General features: G+C 36.7%; 1 protein-coding gene across 1 annotated transcript in view; it reads left to right on the forward strand.

Moving 5' to 3' along the window:
- myo15aa (myosin XVAa) overlaps positions 1-14595 on the forward strand; it is a 151939-nt gene that overhangs the window by 24972 nt on the left and 112372 nt on the right. The window contains exons 2-11 of the mRNA XM_039775602.1: positions 470-552; positions 3470-3533; positions 4418-4527; positions 4663-4737; positions 6909-6999; positions 9856-9959; positions 11207-11270; positions 11978-12091; positions 13538-13699; positions 13950-14063. Coding sequence (XP_039631536.1) covers positions 470-552; positions 3470-3533; positions 4418-4527; positions 4663-4737; positions 6909-6999; positions 9856-9959; positions 11207-11270; positions 11978-12091; positions 13538-13699; positions 13950-14063 — 981 coding nt within the window. The remainder of the gene's footprint in view (positions 1-469; positions 553-3469; positions 3534-4417; positions 4528-4662; positions 4738-6908; positions 7000-9855; positions 9960-11206; positions 11271-11977; positions 12092-13537; positions 13700-13949; positions 14064-14595) is intronic.

Consider the following 14595-nt stretch of genomic DNA (forward strand, 5'->3'; position numbering starts at 1 on the left):
ATTAATTACAAGATTCCTGTTGTGTTTGTACTTGACTAGAAGGCCTATACTAAACTATATTGTTACACGACTCATACTTTCTACTCTATAATTTTTATTTTATGAAAGTTTATAAATTCCCAAAGATACACTTTCTCAGAATTAAAACATGCTGTCTTATTGATTGCCTTTTTGTCATTTTAATAAACAATATGAGTGAAAGCTCAACTTCAGAAAAGGGTTCTGCTTACAGTGAAGGTGTCCCGCAGCAGTAAATGTTCAGACTGAGATGTATGTAGTAGTGAAAATTGGGGTAATTGTTTTAGATATATCTCTGTTTTGCCTGTCTTCCCACTAGAAAAATGTAAGTACACCTGTTAAGTGTGAACCCTGAGGTCTGGCCTATGCATGAATTAACATTTTGATTTGATGCAGTGACACTGTGTCTTCAGTGTAGCAGCTTTTGCTCACTTTGTTGAATTAATTACAGGTATACTCCATTCGAAATTTGCCATCAATCAGATACAGAGAGCAGAGTGAGGAAGATGGATTTGAAGATATGACCCACCTGGAGTAAGTAAACAATGCCTTATATGGCTATCTATTTTTGCCAGTTGGTGTTAATTGGAGGTTATGCCATGCTTAAAAATGTTCTCTTAACAGCATGGAACCATTTTTTTGTTTCTTCAGCTGCCAACTTATATTAGCTTCAATCGGGTATTTTAAGCTTTGCTTTTCCAGTCCATCGGTTAATTTGTACTGTGTCATTCATTATCCAACCCGCTAACCCAGCACAGGGTCACGAGGGTCTGCTGGAGCAAATCCCATCCAACACAGGGTGCAAGGAGGCAGGAACAAATCACTGGTCAGGGCGCCAGCCCACCGCAGGGCACACACACACTCACACACACACCAAACACACATTAGGGACAATTTAGGATTGCCAATGCCCCTAACCTGCATTGGACTGTGGGAGGAAACCAGAGCACCCGGAGGAAATCCATGCAGACACGGAGAGAACATGCAAACTCCACACAGCGAGAACCCAGGAAGTGAACTAAGGTCTCCTTACTGCAAGACAGCAGTCCTACCACAGCACCACCATGCCGCCCTTTGTACTGTGTACTCTGTTAAAATTAATAAAGGAGTATTGGTCTTTAAGTGTGCATGGTAATGAAGTGGCTATTGCTGATTCCTTACCTGTTTAGGGACCCATTAGAAATTAGGATAATTCATCAGATGTGTAAATATTGCATATACAGTATTCCTGATTCTTCCATCCATCCACCCATCTTGTGCTTATCCGAGGTCGGGTCGTGGGGGCAGCAGCTTGAGCAGAGAGGCCCAGACTTCCCTCTCCCCGGCCACTTCTTCTAGCTCTTCTGGGAGAATCCCAAGGCATTCCCAGGCCAGCCGGGAAACATAGTCCCTCCAGCGTGTCCTGGGTCTTCCCCGGGGCCTCCTCCCGGTTGGAGGCGTCCACGAGACATCCTGATCAGATGCCCAGGCCACCTCATCTGACTCCTCTCGATGCGGAGGAGCAGCGGCTCTACTCTGAGCCCCTCCCAGATGACTAAGCTCCTCACCCTATCTTTAAGGGAAAGCCCAGACACCCTGCGGAGGAAACTCATTTCAGCTGCTTGTATTCGCGATCTCGTTCTTTCAGTCACTACCTATAGCTCATGACCATATGTGAGGGTAGGAACGTAGATTGACTGGTAAATTGAGAGCTTTGCCTTATGGCTCAGCTCCTTTTTCACCGATCCGCCTGTCGATCTAACGCTCCATTCTTCCCACACTCGTGAACAAGACCCTGAGATACTTGAACTCCTCCACTTGGGGCAGGATCTCTCCCCCAACCCTGAGACAGCACTCCACCCTTTTCCGGCTGAGGACCTGATTCTGTATTTCTGAATTTGATTCTACACTTTTTTACTTATACCAAAAACACATGCATTTTATATTAATTGACCGTTGTAAATTGGCTCAAAATTGGTTTATATGGGAGTGTGTAACTATGTACAGTAGATTTAATTTTAAATAGATAAATTGTTGTTCATCAATCTCAACTCAATAACTCAATAACCCATAATGACAAAAGGAAGACACTTTCAGAAAAGTTTCCAAATTCATTCCTTTATGTAATTAGTCAGACCCTTTGCTAGAGCACTCCAAACTGTGTCCATTTACATTCTCTTTGCCTAAATTATCCTTGAGATGAGTCTAGAACTTGAATGAAGTCCACCTGTGACAAACTGAATTTGTAGTAAACCTTATTTCTGTCCAGTTCTCTTTACAGCCAAATAAGTAGCTTAGCCCCAGGTGGTGATCAATTGAGGGCTTAGCCCCTTTTTAACCGAGTCAACAGCATACAGTCTCACATCAGTTGACATAAGTAAAAAAAAAAATCAACAATTGACCTATGATGCAGAGTTCTCAGGCACTAGATACACTTTTGGGGGATGTTGTTTTAAAAACATGTTATTTGTTGTGAATTATCCAAGAGTAGCACGATTGACAATTTGAACTCATTCTCATATTAGGCTATATACTCTGCCAAATCATACTCCTCCAGTTCCTTCTTTCATTCGTCACATGAGAACAAAATTTTCACAGTGGAACTGAAGAGTCAAAAGAAAGTATTCTTTCAAGCATTTCATTCACTGCCTCTTACCATCAAATACTTTGAAGATTAGTAAGGTAGATGATGTTTTCGGCCAAAACGTTTTGTTGCATAAGGGTGAACCTTTTGTCCACCAGTAACAATTCATGTCTATACAATTATATAGCAGATCCCTACATACACTAGGGGTTTTTACCATTCACCAGGAGAGAAATGACATTTGATCAAGAAAACTCTTTACCCAGCCAGTGCTGTTCATAGTAATGAGTCTGACAATGTTAGTTTTCATCCTCATACATGAATAATAGCTCTTATCCTCAATGTCTCATATGTGCCTGTTATCTGTCATTGTACCTGACTCTATATTCCTTTTGAGCCCATAAGGTGGCTTAATGTGATTCTTTCAGACTGATTATAATTGAATTATTTGAGTGACTCAGCTACAAGATGCTTAAGACTGGTTCTAAGAATGTGTTTGTTTTTGTTTAAATTTGAACCAAAGTAAGAGTTTTTACATTATTATTTGTGTGTTACACCTCATTACAATCATTTGTCAAGAGCAGTCCTATCTGGGAGCATAAGTCTTTCAGTAACAAAGTTGTAAAGAACACTGGATGGACAACCCATCCACTCAGAGAGATTTATGAAGAAACATTGAAATATTTTTACCAATTAATGTTCAGAATGACAAGGTCCTCAAGGCTGACTCAGACAGAAACATTATACTCAGTTGTAGCCCTGCATAACTCCCTACCCTAACTCTACTGGTTCACAGCTGCTTTTTCTAATCTTTCTATGGCATGGTTTAAATTATTGGCTGAAATGACATTAAAAAGTACAGGTCAATTATGACTGCCTTTTTTCTAGGGAACTCAATGAAATTTCCGTTCTTTCCAACTTAAAGAAGAGGTTCAATAGAGAACTCATTTATGTAAGTACTACTCTTCAATTTTATGCAGGGCAGTGTGACTTGGTGACAAAATGTAAGGTAAGAATGTAGTACTAAGTTTTTTGTTGAATGTATAAATATTTTGGAAGATACTGTGTCTAAAGATGTTACCAACCCAAAATCAAGCCTAGGAGAGAAAAGGAACACAAAAAAGGAAGCACCCACCTAGAATTTTTCTTACAGGTCTCAGGTGTTCTTACACATGTAAAGCTCTAGGCTATCCTAAAATACATAGTAGATTTTAAAAGTATACAGGAATGGGCTGTCCATTAGACAGCAGCACTTCTGTTAAATCCCAGGTGGTTTCCCATTTATCTTTTTGGACGTTGATGCCTTCATATGTATGTATGTATATGTATGTATAGATATGTACAGTATCTAAAATGAACTGAGTTTAACTTAGTAACAACTTTGGAGAACATCTGGAAAAGGAAGAATTATAATAAGTGGGAAACAATGAAAGTTAATTCCACATTAAAACATTACAAGGAGAATTAACTTTCCCTTTTTTTACAGTTCAGCATGCATTTAAATGTTATGTATTTTGCTCTCCCAAAGTACATGTATATGTTTGCCTCATATTCTGTATAACTATATAAATATGTACGAGTATCTCAACGTATAATGTCAACTTCATGCTCTTTCATTTTGAAATAAATATACTGATAGTCCAAGCATTATTTTACATTTTCTTGTTTTAGGTCATTATTTTGTATATACAATTAATTTTACTTTTTTAAAATGTTTTGTGCTTTTTTTGAAAGGTGGTATATAAAATAAAAATTTATTAACCAACTTATGCATGCCAAAGCAAAAAATAAATTACTTGTTGATATTGATTTACTTTATATATTTTTTCCATTTAGACTTACATTGGCAGCATTCTTGTCTCTGTAAACCCTTACAAGATGTACAATATCTATGGTACAGATGTTGTTCTTCAGTATGAAGGGAGAGCACTGGGGGAGAATCCTCCGTGAGTATTAGTGTTATAGGCGAGTCTTTGTTTATCTTGCATAAGACCACTAGCAGCACTTTCAAAAATTTCAGCAGTCACATTATCAGACATTACCGGATTTATAACTTGTATCTCTATTATTTTTGACTGCAGCCATCTATTTGCAATTGCAAATGTGTCTTACACCAAAATGATGGATGCCAAACAGAACCAGTGCATTATTATCAGGTAAATGTATGTTGTAAATATGATTTTTCATGTCAGCTGTGGATTAGCAATGCTCAAAATACAGAGGTAATGTTGCAGACCAGTATCAGTAAACTCAGAGCAGGCAAACTAATTGATACAACTCTCATAGGTTTTTAGCAGTTCAGCTGTGTTATCAACTTGTGATGTTTAAGTTGTTTTGGATAATTGCATCAGGTAAAGAGATACATTTAATGAAAATGCAATGTATCAAATTTAGTATGCCTTCAGTATGAAACAATAATGTTTGGGCTTTGTGGGTGTGGGTGCATGCTAGAAGAAAGCCATGGCCCGAATGTTTATTGGAGAAACTAGCTGATTGCTCATTCACTTGTGGGTATGAAAAACACATCCATTATGCATTGATGCTCTGTGGATTGTTATGGAAAACACCTACATTCACAAGCTTAAAAAGGGTCTGAGTAGGAAGGAGAGGAAAAAAAGAAAATAAGGAAGAAAGATTCAAGTGAACAAAAAGCAGAAACAGGTGATTGAGCCCATGGAGAAAAAGAAGAGTGGCACTCCAGGAGCAAGTTGCTCCTATTGAGCATTAGGAGGGGAAGAAGTGGTCAAGTGCTCCAAAAATCATCCTGTGGACACTGAGTAAAGCTGACAGGATGATGGAGATAGGTTCCAATTGTCCCAGCAGACACTGACATACTGTAGGTGATTGGGATAAAACCAAAAAGGGTGGGCTACGCTCACAGTTGTCTCAGCCTACTGCAAGACCCAGAGGATGAGAAGGGTAGAGAGAGAAAAGAGAGAGATGAACAGGGGTCCAGGAGAAATTAGGGCAGTTTATTTTATTCTTAATTTTATCGAATTTATTCATGGATTAATTTTAATCTCCACATGCACTGTTTTTATAGATTATTTATTGAAGAACTACACTGCAGTTTTTGGACACTAATTGAATTTTTTGTAATATACACTATGTATTTTGCATCATATCTTGTTGTTTGTGACCTCATAACCCTAGTCACTTGGGGGATCACAGGTTAGGGTTAGGGTTGCACCCATTCTCACAATGCACTTTGGATTCTAACTGAATTCTAATGTGGTAACTAATCAAACCTTTCTGAAAATCAAGGTAATAATGCACTTGTCAGATTGTATGGTTTTCTTCCTCCCTGAAAGAATTATAGGATATCAGTGAAACACAATCTTCCCAGTCATAAACCCATGTTAACTGTTGACTAATACACCTGTTTTTGCCATATGATCTATAGTATTTTCCTTTTCATTCTTCTCAGTAATTTTCCAATGGTGCATGATAAACTTGTTGAGTTGGGTTACTTGGTTCAGCCTTTTTTTTAGAAAATTGGACAACATACTATAGCATCCAATCTGTAGGAATTCCTGCGGGTTGCAGTAAACTAGCAGCTTTCCCATGATTCATTCTCGCCTTGATGCCAGTGCTGGAATGCCGGGATAAACTGAAATTTAATGACAGTGGACTGGACAAAGTAAGATCATAAAATAAATGGATTGATAGTTTATTTGCACTTACATAATAATTTCAGCACATTAAGTGTTAGCTAGAAAAGTAAATGTAACATAAATATGACACAGTACACTGGGGGTGGTAAGTCTGCTTCTTCAAGCCAAAAACATCTCCTCATCCACTACATTACACACTCTCACCCACTATAAAATTTAGTTACTGTATTTGTTTCCCATTTCAACTCTGGTACAAAGTGAGAATTTATACATCTTTGTGTCACATTCAGGCCAAAGCCAGATTAATTTCTGGCTTTGTCCAGGAAGCACACTAAAACAATGTTCTGCCTGGTAGTCCGTCGAGACAATATATCCATTATATCCAAATGCTGTCTAAAGGCTAAGGCCTATTGTCCTCCTCCTTCTGCAGCTGTGGGTCCTTATTGCCACTCACCTACCATTTGCTAATGAGTCACAAAACAATATGTTTTAGCCTCATTTTTTATTTCAACTCAGTGTTGTTTTGTCTTTGTAACCAGAGACCAAATTTGAGGCAGGATCCTTGATGATCATATAAGCTCCAATAGACACCACACGGATTTAGAAAATTGTGCCCTTTTGGCTTAGAAACTGCTGATTAGTATGAACTCAGTAATGCAATGAATGTGAACCATACAATACGAAATAACTGAATATGAATTTTGATTTCTCAGTGGTGAAAGTGGATCTGGAAAGACGGAGGCTACCAAGCTTATTCTGAGGTACCTGGCTGCAATTCATCACAAGCGAAACACTACTCAGCAGGTAGGGTGGGTGAGCAGCAAAGCCATAATGTTTCTGTAGAAATTACTTCAAGAGGCACTTTATTCCATTATTTAAGAGTCATTAGTTGAATAATCTCAGGAAATATTTTGGTTAGAGAAATACTGTAAAATAAGCTACTTTTTTGTTGGTTTGTGTGAACATGAGAATTGTGTCCTCATTTAATCAGAAGGTGTTGCCAGTTATCTAGATAAAGAAATTGTCAGAATATGAGGCTAACCAAAGAGATGACTGAATAAATTATATGAAATCAAAGAAAACCTTGGACTGAAAAATCTAGTGGTAAAACTCTACACTAATTCAAAAATCACAAAATAGCTTAATGGTATAGAGTTGGTAAAGCATATTTCAAAAATTCCTGAAATAAGCCAAGAATATCAAAAAAAGAACTGAACAGTGGAACAGACCAGGTTCCTTAGGAAATGATCATTAGGAGAGACATTGAGTGTAACCAGCTAGGATGGTAACTGCGCCAATCTTCACTGGTTCGATGAGTGGCCTTGCAGTTGTACTGTAGCTTTACATGAAAGTCATGAACATTCTTCTCTGAATAAGGGGAATTTCAGATAGGAAGAGAATTTTAAAAGAAGAATTCATTCATTAGATATTGACTGTTCTTCATGAGTGAAGAGTAGAAAGACATTAGACTTAGTAAAAATGACCTTTTGGGGCTGGCCTACAGAATAAAAACATGTAAAATGCAAATTACAATACTGTTTAACACCATATATCTTTCCAGCTAAATTTCTGTGTTTGTGAGACAGCACCTAAGAGCGTGTCTTAGTAATAGGTTACTTTAAGCCTTTCTTTTATTTGCTTAATCTTGTTTCCTGTTGCCTGCTATGGACATCCAGATCGAGGTAATGAACCTTATTATGGCAACTGTTTGATGTGCACATAGACAGAAGAGTGAAGTGAACCTTTTTGCATGTGTGTGTTTTTCATTTATGTTTCTTATGAAGTGTATAAAGTGTTTAAATGGAAAGATGGAGCAGTTTGAACATCGCATGAAAAGGCTTTATTAAATTGATGCTTTGTGTTACTGTTACTTGCAGATTTTTAGTGCTTCACAATTATAATAAACCCCAACTTTATTTATCATACTTATTTATTTATAAAACTGTCAAACTAATAGTAATTATAATTCAGTAGGAATTAATAGTAATGCTTTTATAATTACTTAATTAATGCTGTGAGAGGTTAAGCAAAATGACACCTTGCATTATTAACCAAAGTAATGATTGACTTTATTGTGGTTATTATGTTTATTATATAATTACATTGTTTATGAGATTCCATTGTGACTCACTACTCCATGAAGGCTGGTTCAAATCTCAGCCTGGTTATTGTCTGTATGGGACATGTGCATTAGGTTTATTCTAGGTTTCCATGTATAAGTGAGTGTGGGTGTATACTATCAATGTTTTGGTGTCTCATCAAAGATTAATTTCTTTCTTGCTTTTAATGCTGTTGGTATATGGCCCTTCCACACCATATAAAGGATAAGGTGATACTGGTAAAGGTTGAATTTTTGAAATGTCATCAGTAAGTACAAACTATCAACAATGGTACTGTTATAACAGGAAAGTTATACTGTAAGTATAGGTAATGTGTAGCTTGAGAAAACAGTTTATAATCATTACATTTCAGGTCACAAGATGTCAGTTTGTAGATTAAAACAGTAGTAAGGAGAAAAAAATAAAACAACTTAATTTCTAAACATGTCATTTGAAGGTGGTGGGGATAAGTAGGCTTGTATGTCTAAGGTATCACAGAGTTATAAGAATTTGATCCCCCTACCATTTTGAGAGCTGTTCATTGTTTTGCCCTTTTGAATTATTTTGTGTTGTACCAATTCTATATTATTCAAACATTTCATTTTTTTTATTTTTGGACTAAAACTTTTATGAGGGATTATATCTATTTTGATACCTTTTCACCTGGATATTTGTGACGCAATATCTGAAATATACAGAGCTCCTCTTAACAATATAGGTTGTTGAGTTGTCTGTGGCAAGGAAACTTTGTGACACAGCTCTGTGACGTTTTAGTTAAGGTGATGCCAAAGGCCAGAAGCTTGTGTACTGGCAGTAAAACATCTGCTATGAATTGTTTCACTCATTAAATAATTATAAAGATGCCCATTCAAACATTACATACCAACCAAGGTGTCCAACTATAAACCACTAAACTGCTGATTTTTACATCCACGATGCCTTATGATATAACAGGCAGCCTTAAGTTATAGAAATATGCAAACAAATATACTGTGGACATTTGTTTTATTGTTTAATTTTTTAGCCTTTTTTATTTCAACTAAATTAATGAATATACTAGAAATGTATGTAAACTATATTGTGATTCTTTAATTTATGTACTGTAAATAACCTAGAACTCTTTGTAACTGATTGGTCGATTAAGAGGCATTTGTTATTGGGTGTATATGACTATGAACCTATCTCATTATGTAGACTTACTAATTTGTAATTATTATATTGTTGCTAGAGTTGTGTAGATTGACAAAACTTAAGTTAGTGATACCACAGTGGTGCAGCACACCTATCACAAGTGTCCATTATCTTGTGTTAAATCAAGTTGTCTATGTAGAGAATCCATATTCTCGCAGTGTTTGTGTGAGTGCTCTGATCTTCCTTCGCCATCCTCAGGAATGTATGTGTTATTTTCATTGGCAGTAACAATTTGGTCCCTAATGAATGTGGGTGTGTGCATGAGCAGGACCTACAATGTACTGGTGCCTCATCAAAGACAGTTGTTCTGTTATGAATATCTGTGATACAAGTGGAAAGAAATTAAATGAACAAACATTTTTGGTTATAGATCCTGGAAGCAACCCCCTTGCTGGAATCCTTTGGAAATGCCAAAACTGTTCGCAATGATAATTCAAGCAGGTTTGGGAAATATGTGGAGATTTTTCTGGAGGAGTGAGTACCAATTCTTTCTAATTCATTATCCACTGCTTTGAACCTAATGAGAATCTAAACCTTCAGGGGTGATCTCACTCTACTCTGGCATGACTGCATTTCCAGTTATCCATATAAACAAATTCTGTTTCAGTCTCTCATCACACTGGATGTAACCTGTAAGTGGTTGCTGCTTTAGACGTTAATCTGTAATGAACACAGTCCCAGCTCTTTCAAGAGTCTAGTGGCAGTTTCACTTGTTTCAGTCACTATTTTTGAATGAGAGGGAACTTCATCCTTTCTAGAGACTGATTGCAGTTTAACTTGTTCCTCAAGAGATATGGCTATAGTTTCAGTGATCACTTCCATCCATTATCCAACCCGCTATATCCTAACTACAGGGCCACAGGGGTCTGCTGGAGCCAATTCCAGCCAACACAGAGTGCAAGCCCACCGCAGTGCACACACACACCAAGCACACACTAGGGACAATTTAGAATCACCAATGCACCTATCCTGCATGACTTTGCATTGCAGGAGGAAACCCACGCAGACATGGGGAGAACATGGAAATTCCATGCAGGGAGGACCCGGGAAGCGAACCCAGGCCCCCTAACTGCGAGGCTACCCACTGTGCCACCGTGCCGCCCTCCTGGAGGCATTTTTGGGCTAACTAGAGTGTTCTCTATAATTTCTTCTTCACTACGATTTCAACTGCTGCTTTCACTAAATGTAGTCATGGTTATCCACAGACCTAGCTGGTGCAGTTTCTGTCAGTGCTCAGTTCTGGACACATAAACTGTAGGTTTTTAGGTCTATGGGATCAACTGCATTCAGTGTTGCAAGAGACTGGTGGTAGATACTAACATTGCTCAAACACGAGGGCTGTTAAATTACTACCTGTGACTGAATTCAGCAATGCCTGTTTTTTTGCATTTATACAAGACTAAATTAACTTTCTGCATGATGCCAAAGCAAAAAAGGAACACATCTGTTCTGATAAAATTGCTCTCTGCTTTCATTTTTAATTTTAGCTGTTCTCTTCATTGTTACAGATGACTCCAAGTTCACATTTTGTTTATTAGCAGACCTTTCTTTCTTATTGCCATCTTTAAAGTGATTTTCTCTACTTCTAAATGAATCAAAGCTAAAACTGCTGTTATTAATTTAACACTATTAATTTAAATTTCTTTAGATTGAGAACAATACAACTAAGGAACTTCTTTACTTTGATAACAATAGAAATGTATTATTATTACTTACCACAGGGGTGTGATCAGTGGTGCCATAACCTCACAATACCTTCTTGAAAAATCTAGGATAGTTTTTCAGGTAGGTCAGTTTACATCAGGTTGTTATATCAAAATATTTGGATGGTCTGGGGGTTAAATAAAATATTGTTCTAAATATGTTATAATAATGATGATGATATGATGCAAGAAATTAGAGATCAATAGCAGGTACACGTGAAATTCAACAAGAGTTATGTTGTGTATCATTTAAGCTTTGGAATACCAGTAGAGAAAACAAGCCATTAGCTCTATTAATTTTCTTATTGTTAGTGATGGCGGTATGGTGCAGTAGTTAGTACCAATCTCTCACTGCTCCTTGAAAATGAATCTTGGTCTAATCATCATCTGGAATTAGTATGTACATGAAATTCATCCAAAAATGAGACTTTTATGTTAATTATCAACTTTAAATTGGCCTAGTATGAGTGCATGTGCACCACAATGGTTTTGGCATCTCTTTCAGGTTTGTTTCCCCTGTCTTGCACTTGATGTACTTGGGTTCAAATCCTTCTTCCTACAATCCTGAAATAGATTAAGTGGGTCCCATGGAGATATTATTTTTATTGCTATTTAGCTCACATAATGATATAAATGTAATTGAAACAGAAAAAATGTATGAAATGCATTTCTTACAAATGTATGTACATTTATAGTTGCTATTTGAGGTACTTTACAGTTACATACAGCTTAATCAGATACTAGTTCTTGTGTGCTTTTGATTTCACAATGAACTTCATTTGCTTTCAGGCCAAAAATGAAAGAAATTACCATATTTTCTATGAGATGCTTGCGGGCCTTCCTTCACAACAAAAGCAGAAACTGTACCTTCAGGAACCAGACACATACTATTACCTCAATCAAGTAAGTTTGATTAACTTTCCCGGCACTTCCTCTCTTAGTCACGTTCCAGAGTCTGCTTCTCAGATTCTATCATTTTAAAGCACCTTGCTTCCCTCCTGTTCCCCAATTTCCCACTAAGAAAAGATTATTTGTATTCTTGCAAATACTTCTAACCTTTGAAGGCGACTCGGATTGCACGTTATTAGTATTCAGCAACTCACCATCACTCAGTATGTTATTTGATTTCTTGTCATTGAAATTCTGTATTTTAAACTTTCTTTTGTAAAATTATAGAAAATTGCGACAATCAGGAATTGAACATCACAGCCCTAACATATTTAGCATCATCATCCCTACCACTGAGAAAACTGACCAATCAGACCAAATCCAAACTAACCATTTACAGTGGTGTGAAAAACTATTTGCCCCCTTCCTGATTTCTTATTCTTTTGCATGTTTGTCACACAAAATGTATCTGATCATCAAACACATTTAACCATTAGTGAAATATAACACAAGTAAACACAAAATGCACTTTTTAAATGATGGTTTTTATTATTTAGGGAGAAAAAAAAATCCAAACCTACATGGCCCTGTGTGAAAATGTAATTGCCCCCTGAACCTAATAACTGTTTGGGCCACCCTTAGCAGCAATAACTGCAATCAAGCGTTTGCGATAACTTGCAATGAGTCTTTTACAGCGCTCTGGAGGAATTTTTGCCTACTCATCTTTGCAGAATTGTTGTAATTCAGCTTTATTTAAAGGTTTTCTAGCATGAACCGGCTCTGGCTCTCACTGTGGTTCGCTGGAGTCCCAAAGCTTTAGAAATCTCAATTACTTCTGTTCTCATTTGTTCCTGAATTTCTTTGGATCTTGGCATGATGTCTAGCTTTTGAGGTGCTTTTGGTCTACTTCTCTGTGTCAGGCAGCTCCTATTTAAGTGATTTCTTGATTGAAACAGGTGTGGCAGTAATCAGGCCTGGGGGTGGCTACGGAAATTGAACTCAGGTGTGATACACCACAGTTAGGTTATTTTTTAACAAGGGGGCAATTACTTTTTCACACAGGGCCATGTAGGTTTGGATTTTTTTTCTCCGTAAATAATAAAACCATCATTTAAAAACTGCATTTTGTGTTTACTTGTGTTATATTTGACTAATGGTTAAATGTGTTTGATGATCAGAAACATTTTGTGTGACAAACATGCAAAAGAATAAGAAATCAGGAAGGGGGCAAATAGTTTTTCACACCACTGTATATTGATTGGAGGGACCAGAGGCACACACACACACACACACACACGCACACACGCACACGCACGCACACACACACGCACACACAGATTAGTGTTTTATTATATAGTAGATATTTGCTAAATAAAACACTTCCAAATATATACATTTATTATTATTAATCTCATATTTATCCTAGATGTCTAGTCTTCTGCTCTTCTTATTTCTTGTTAGGGAGGTAACTGTGAGATTCCTGGGAAGAGTGATGCTGAAGATTTCAGAAGGCTCCTCAGTGCCATGGAGATTCTTAGCTTCAGTGCTGAGGACAAGAACAGTATATTCAAAGTCTTGTCTTCCATACTCCATCTTGGGAATATATATTTTGAAAAATATGAGGTAATTTTAGAATTCAGAGTAATGGGTGATGTAATACAAAAAAGTCTACAAAAGATATATTTAGTGTTATTCTTCAACAGAGCATAAATTGTTTTTCATACTCATCAATTTTGTAAACATGCCTGTGTAGAGGGAGAGATGCCTGAACCTACATTTAAAGTGGGCATGAAAGTTCCTTAAATATGTTGCCATCATTTGAGAATACTGAGCTCCTCTCTGTAAGTAGATAAGCTTTACTGTTTTTTTATAGAGTGATTCCCAGGAAGCAGCATCTGTTGTGAGTGCCCAAGAGATCCGCGTTGTAGCTGAACTTCTTCAAATCTCTCCAGAAGGATTGCAGAAATCAATTACCTATAAAGTGACTGTAAGTTTGCTGTTTAAAAACCTACTTTCATGCTTTACATATATTTTCTTTAAATTTGTTTAGACATTTCAAGCCCCCACCTTTCTATGCACTGTAGCATATGAAAAATAACTAAATGCTTTATAACAATAAAAATATGTTTTTTAAAATAATTTCAAACAATGGTGAGTTCAATTTACTGCATTTTCTCTTCTGCAATGATACATTTTTTCTCAATATTTTAAAAACATACATTAGTATTAATATAATGTATTGTAACAGCTTTTTTGAATTGAATTAAAATACTCATAATGCAATTCTTTGTCATAATGACTTAATGTTTTTTTTGTCATTTGTTCCTTCTTGACAGTGACAAATATGTAACGTACAGTGACACATCCTCCTTGTTTCTTGGGTTTTTGAAAGTAATACTGCTGACCTTCTATTAAGAAAACATTGATGAATATTAATGTGGGCAATGTAACATAAGATAATATTGAGTGCTTTCAATCCACTTCAGTTTTGGGTGTGTGTGATAATGCAGACCAAAATA

The sequence above is a fragment of the Polypterus senegalus genome, chromosome 13 (assembly GCF_016835505.1).
Source record: "Polypterus senegalus isolate Bchr_013 chromosome 13, ASM1683550v1, whole genome shotgun sequence".
Taxonomy (NCBI): Eukaryota; Metazoa; Chordata; class Cladistia; order Polypteriformes; family Polypteridae; genus Polypterus; species Polypterus senegalus.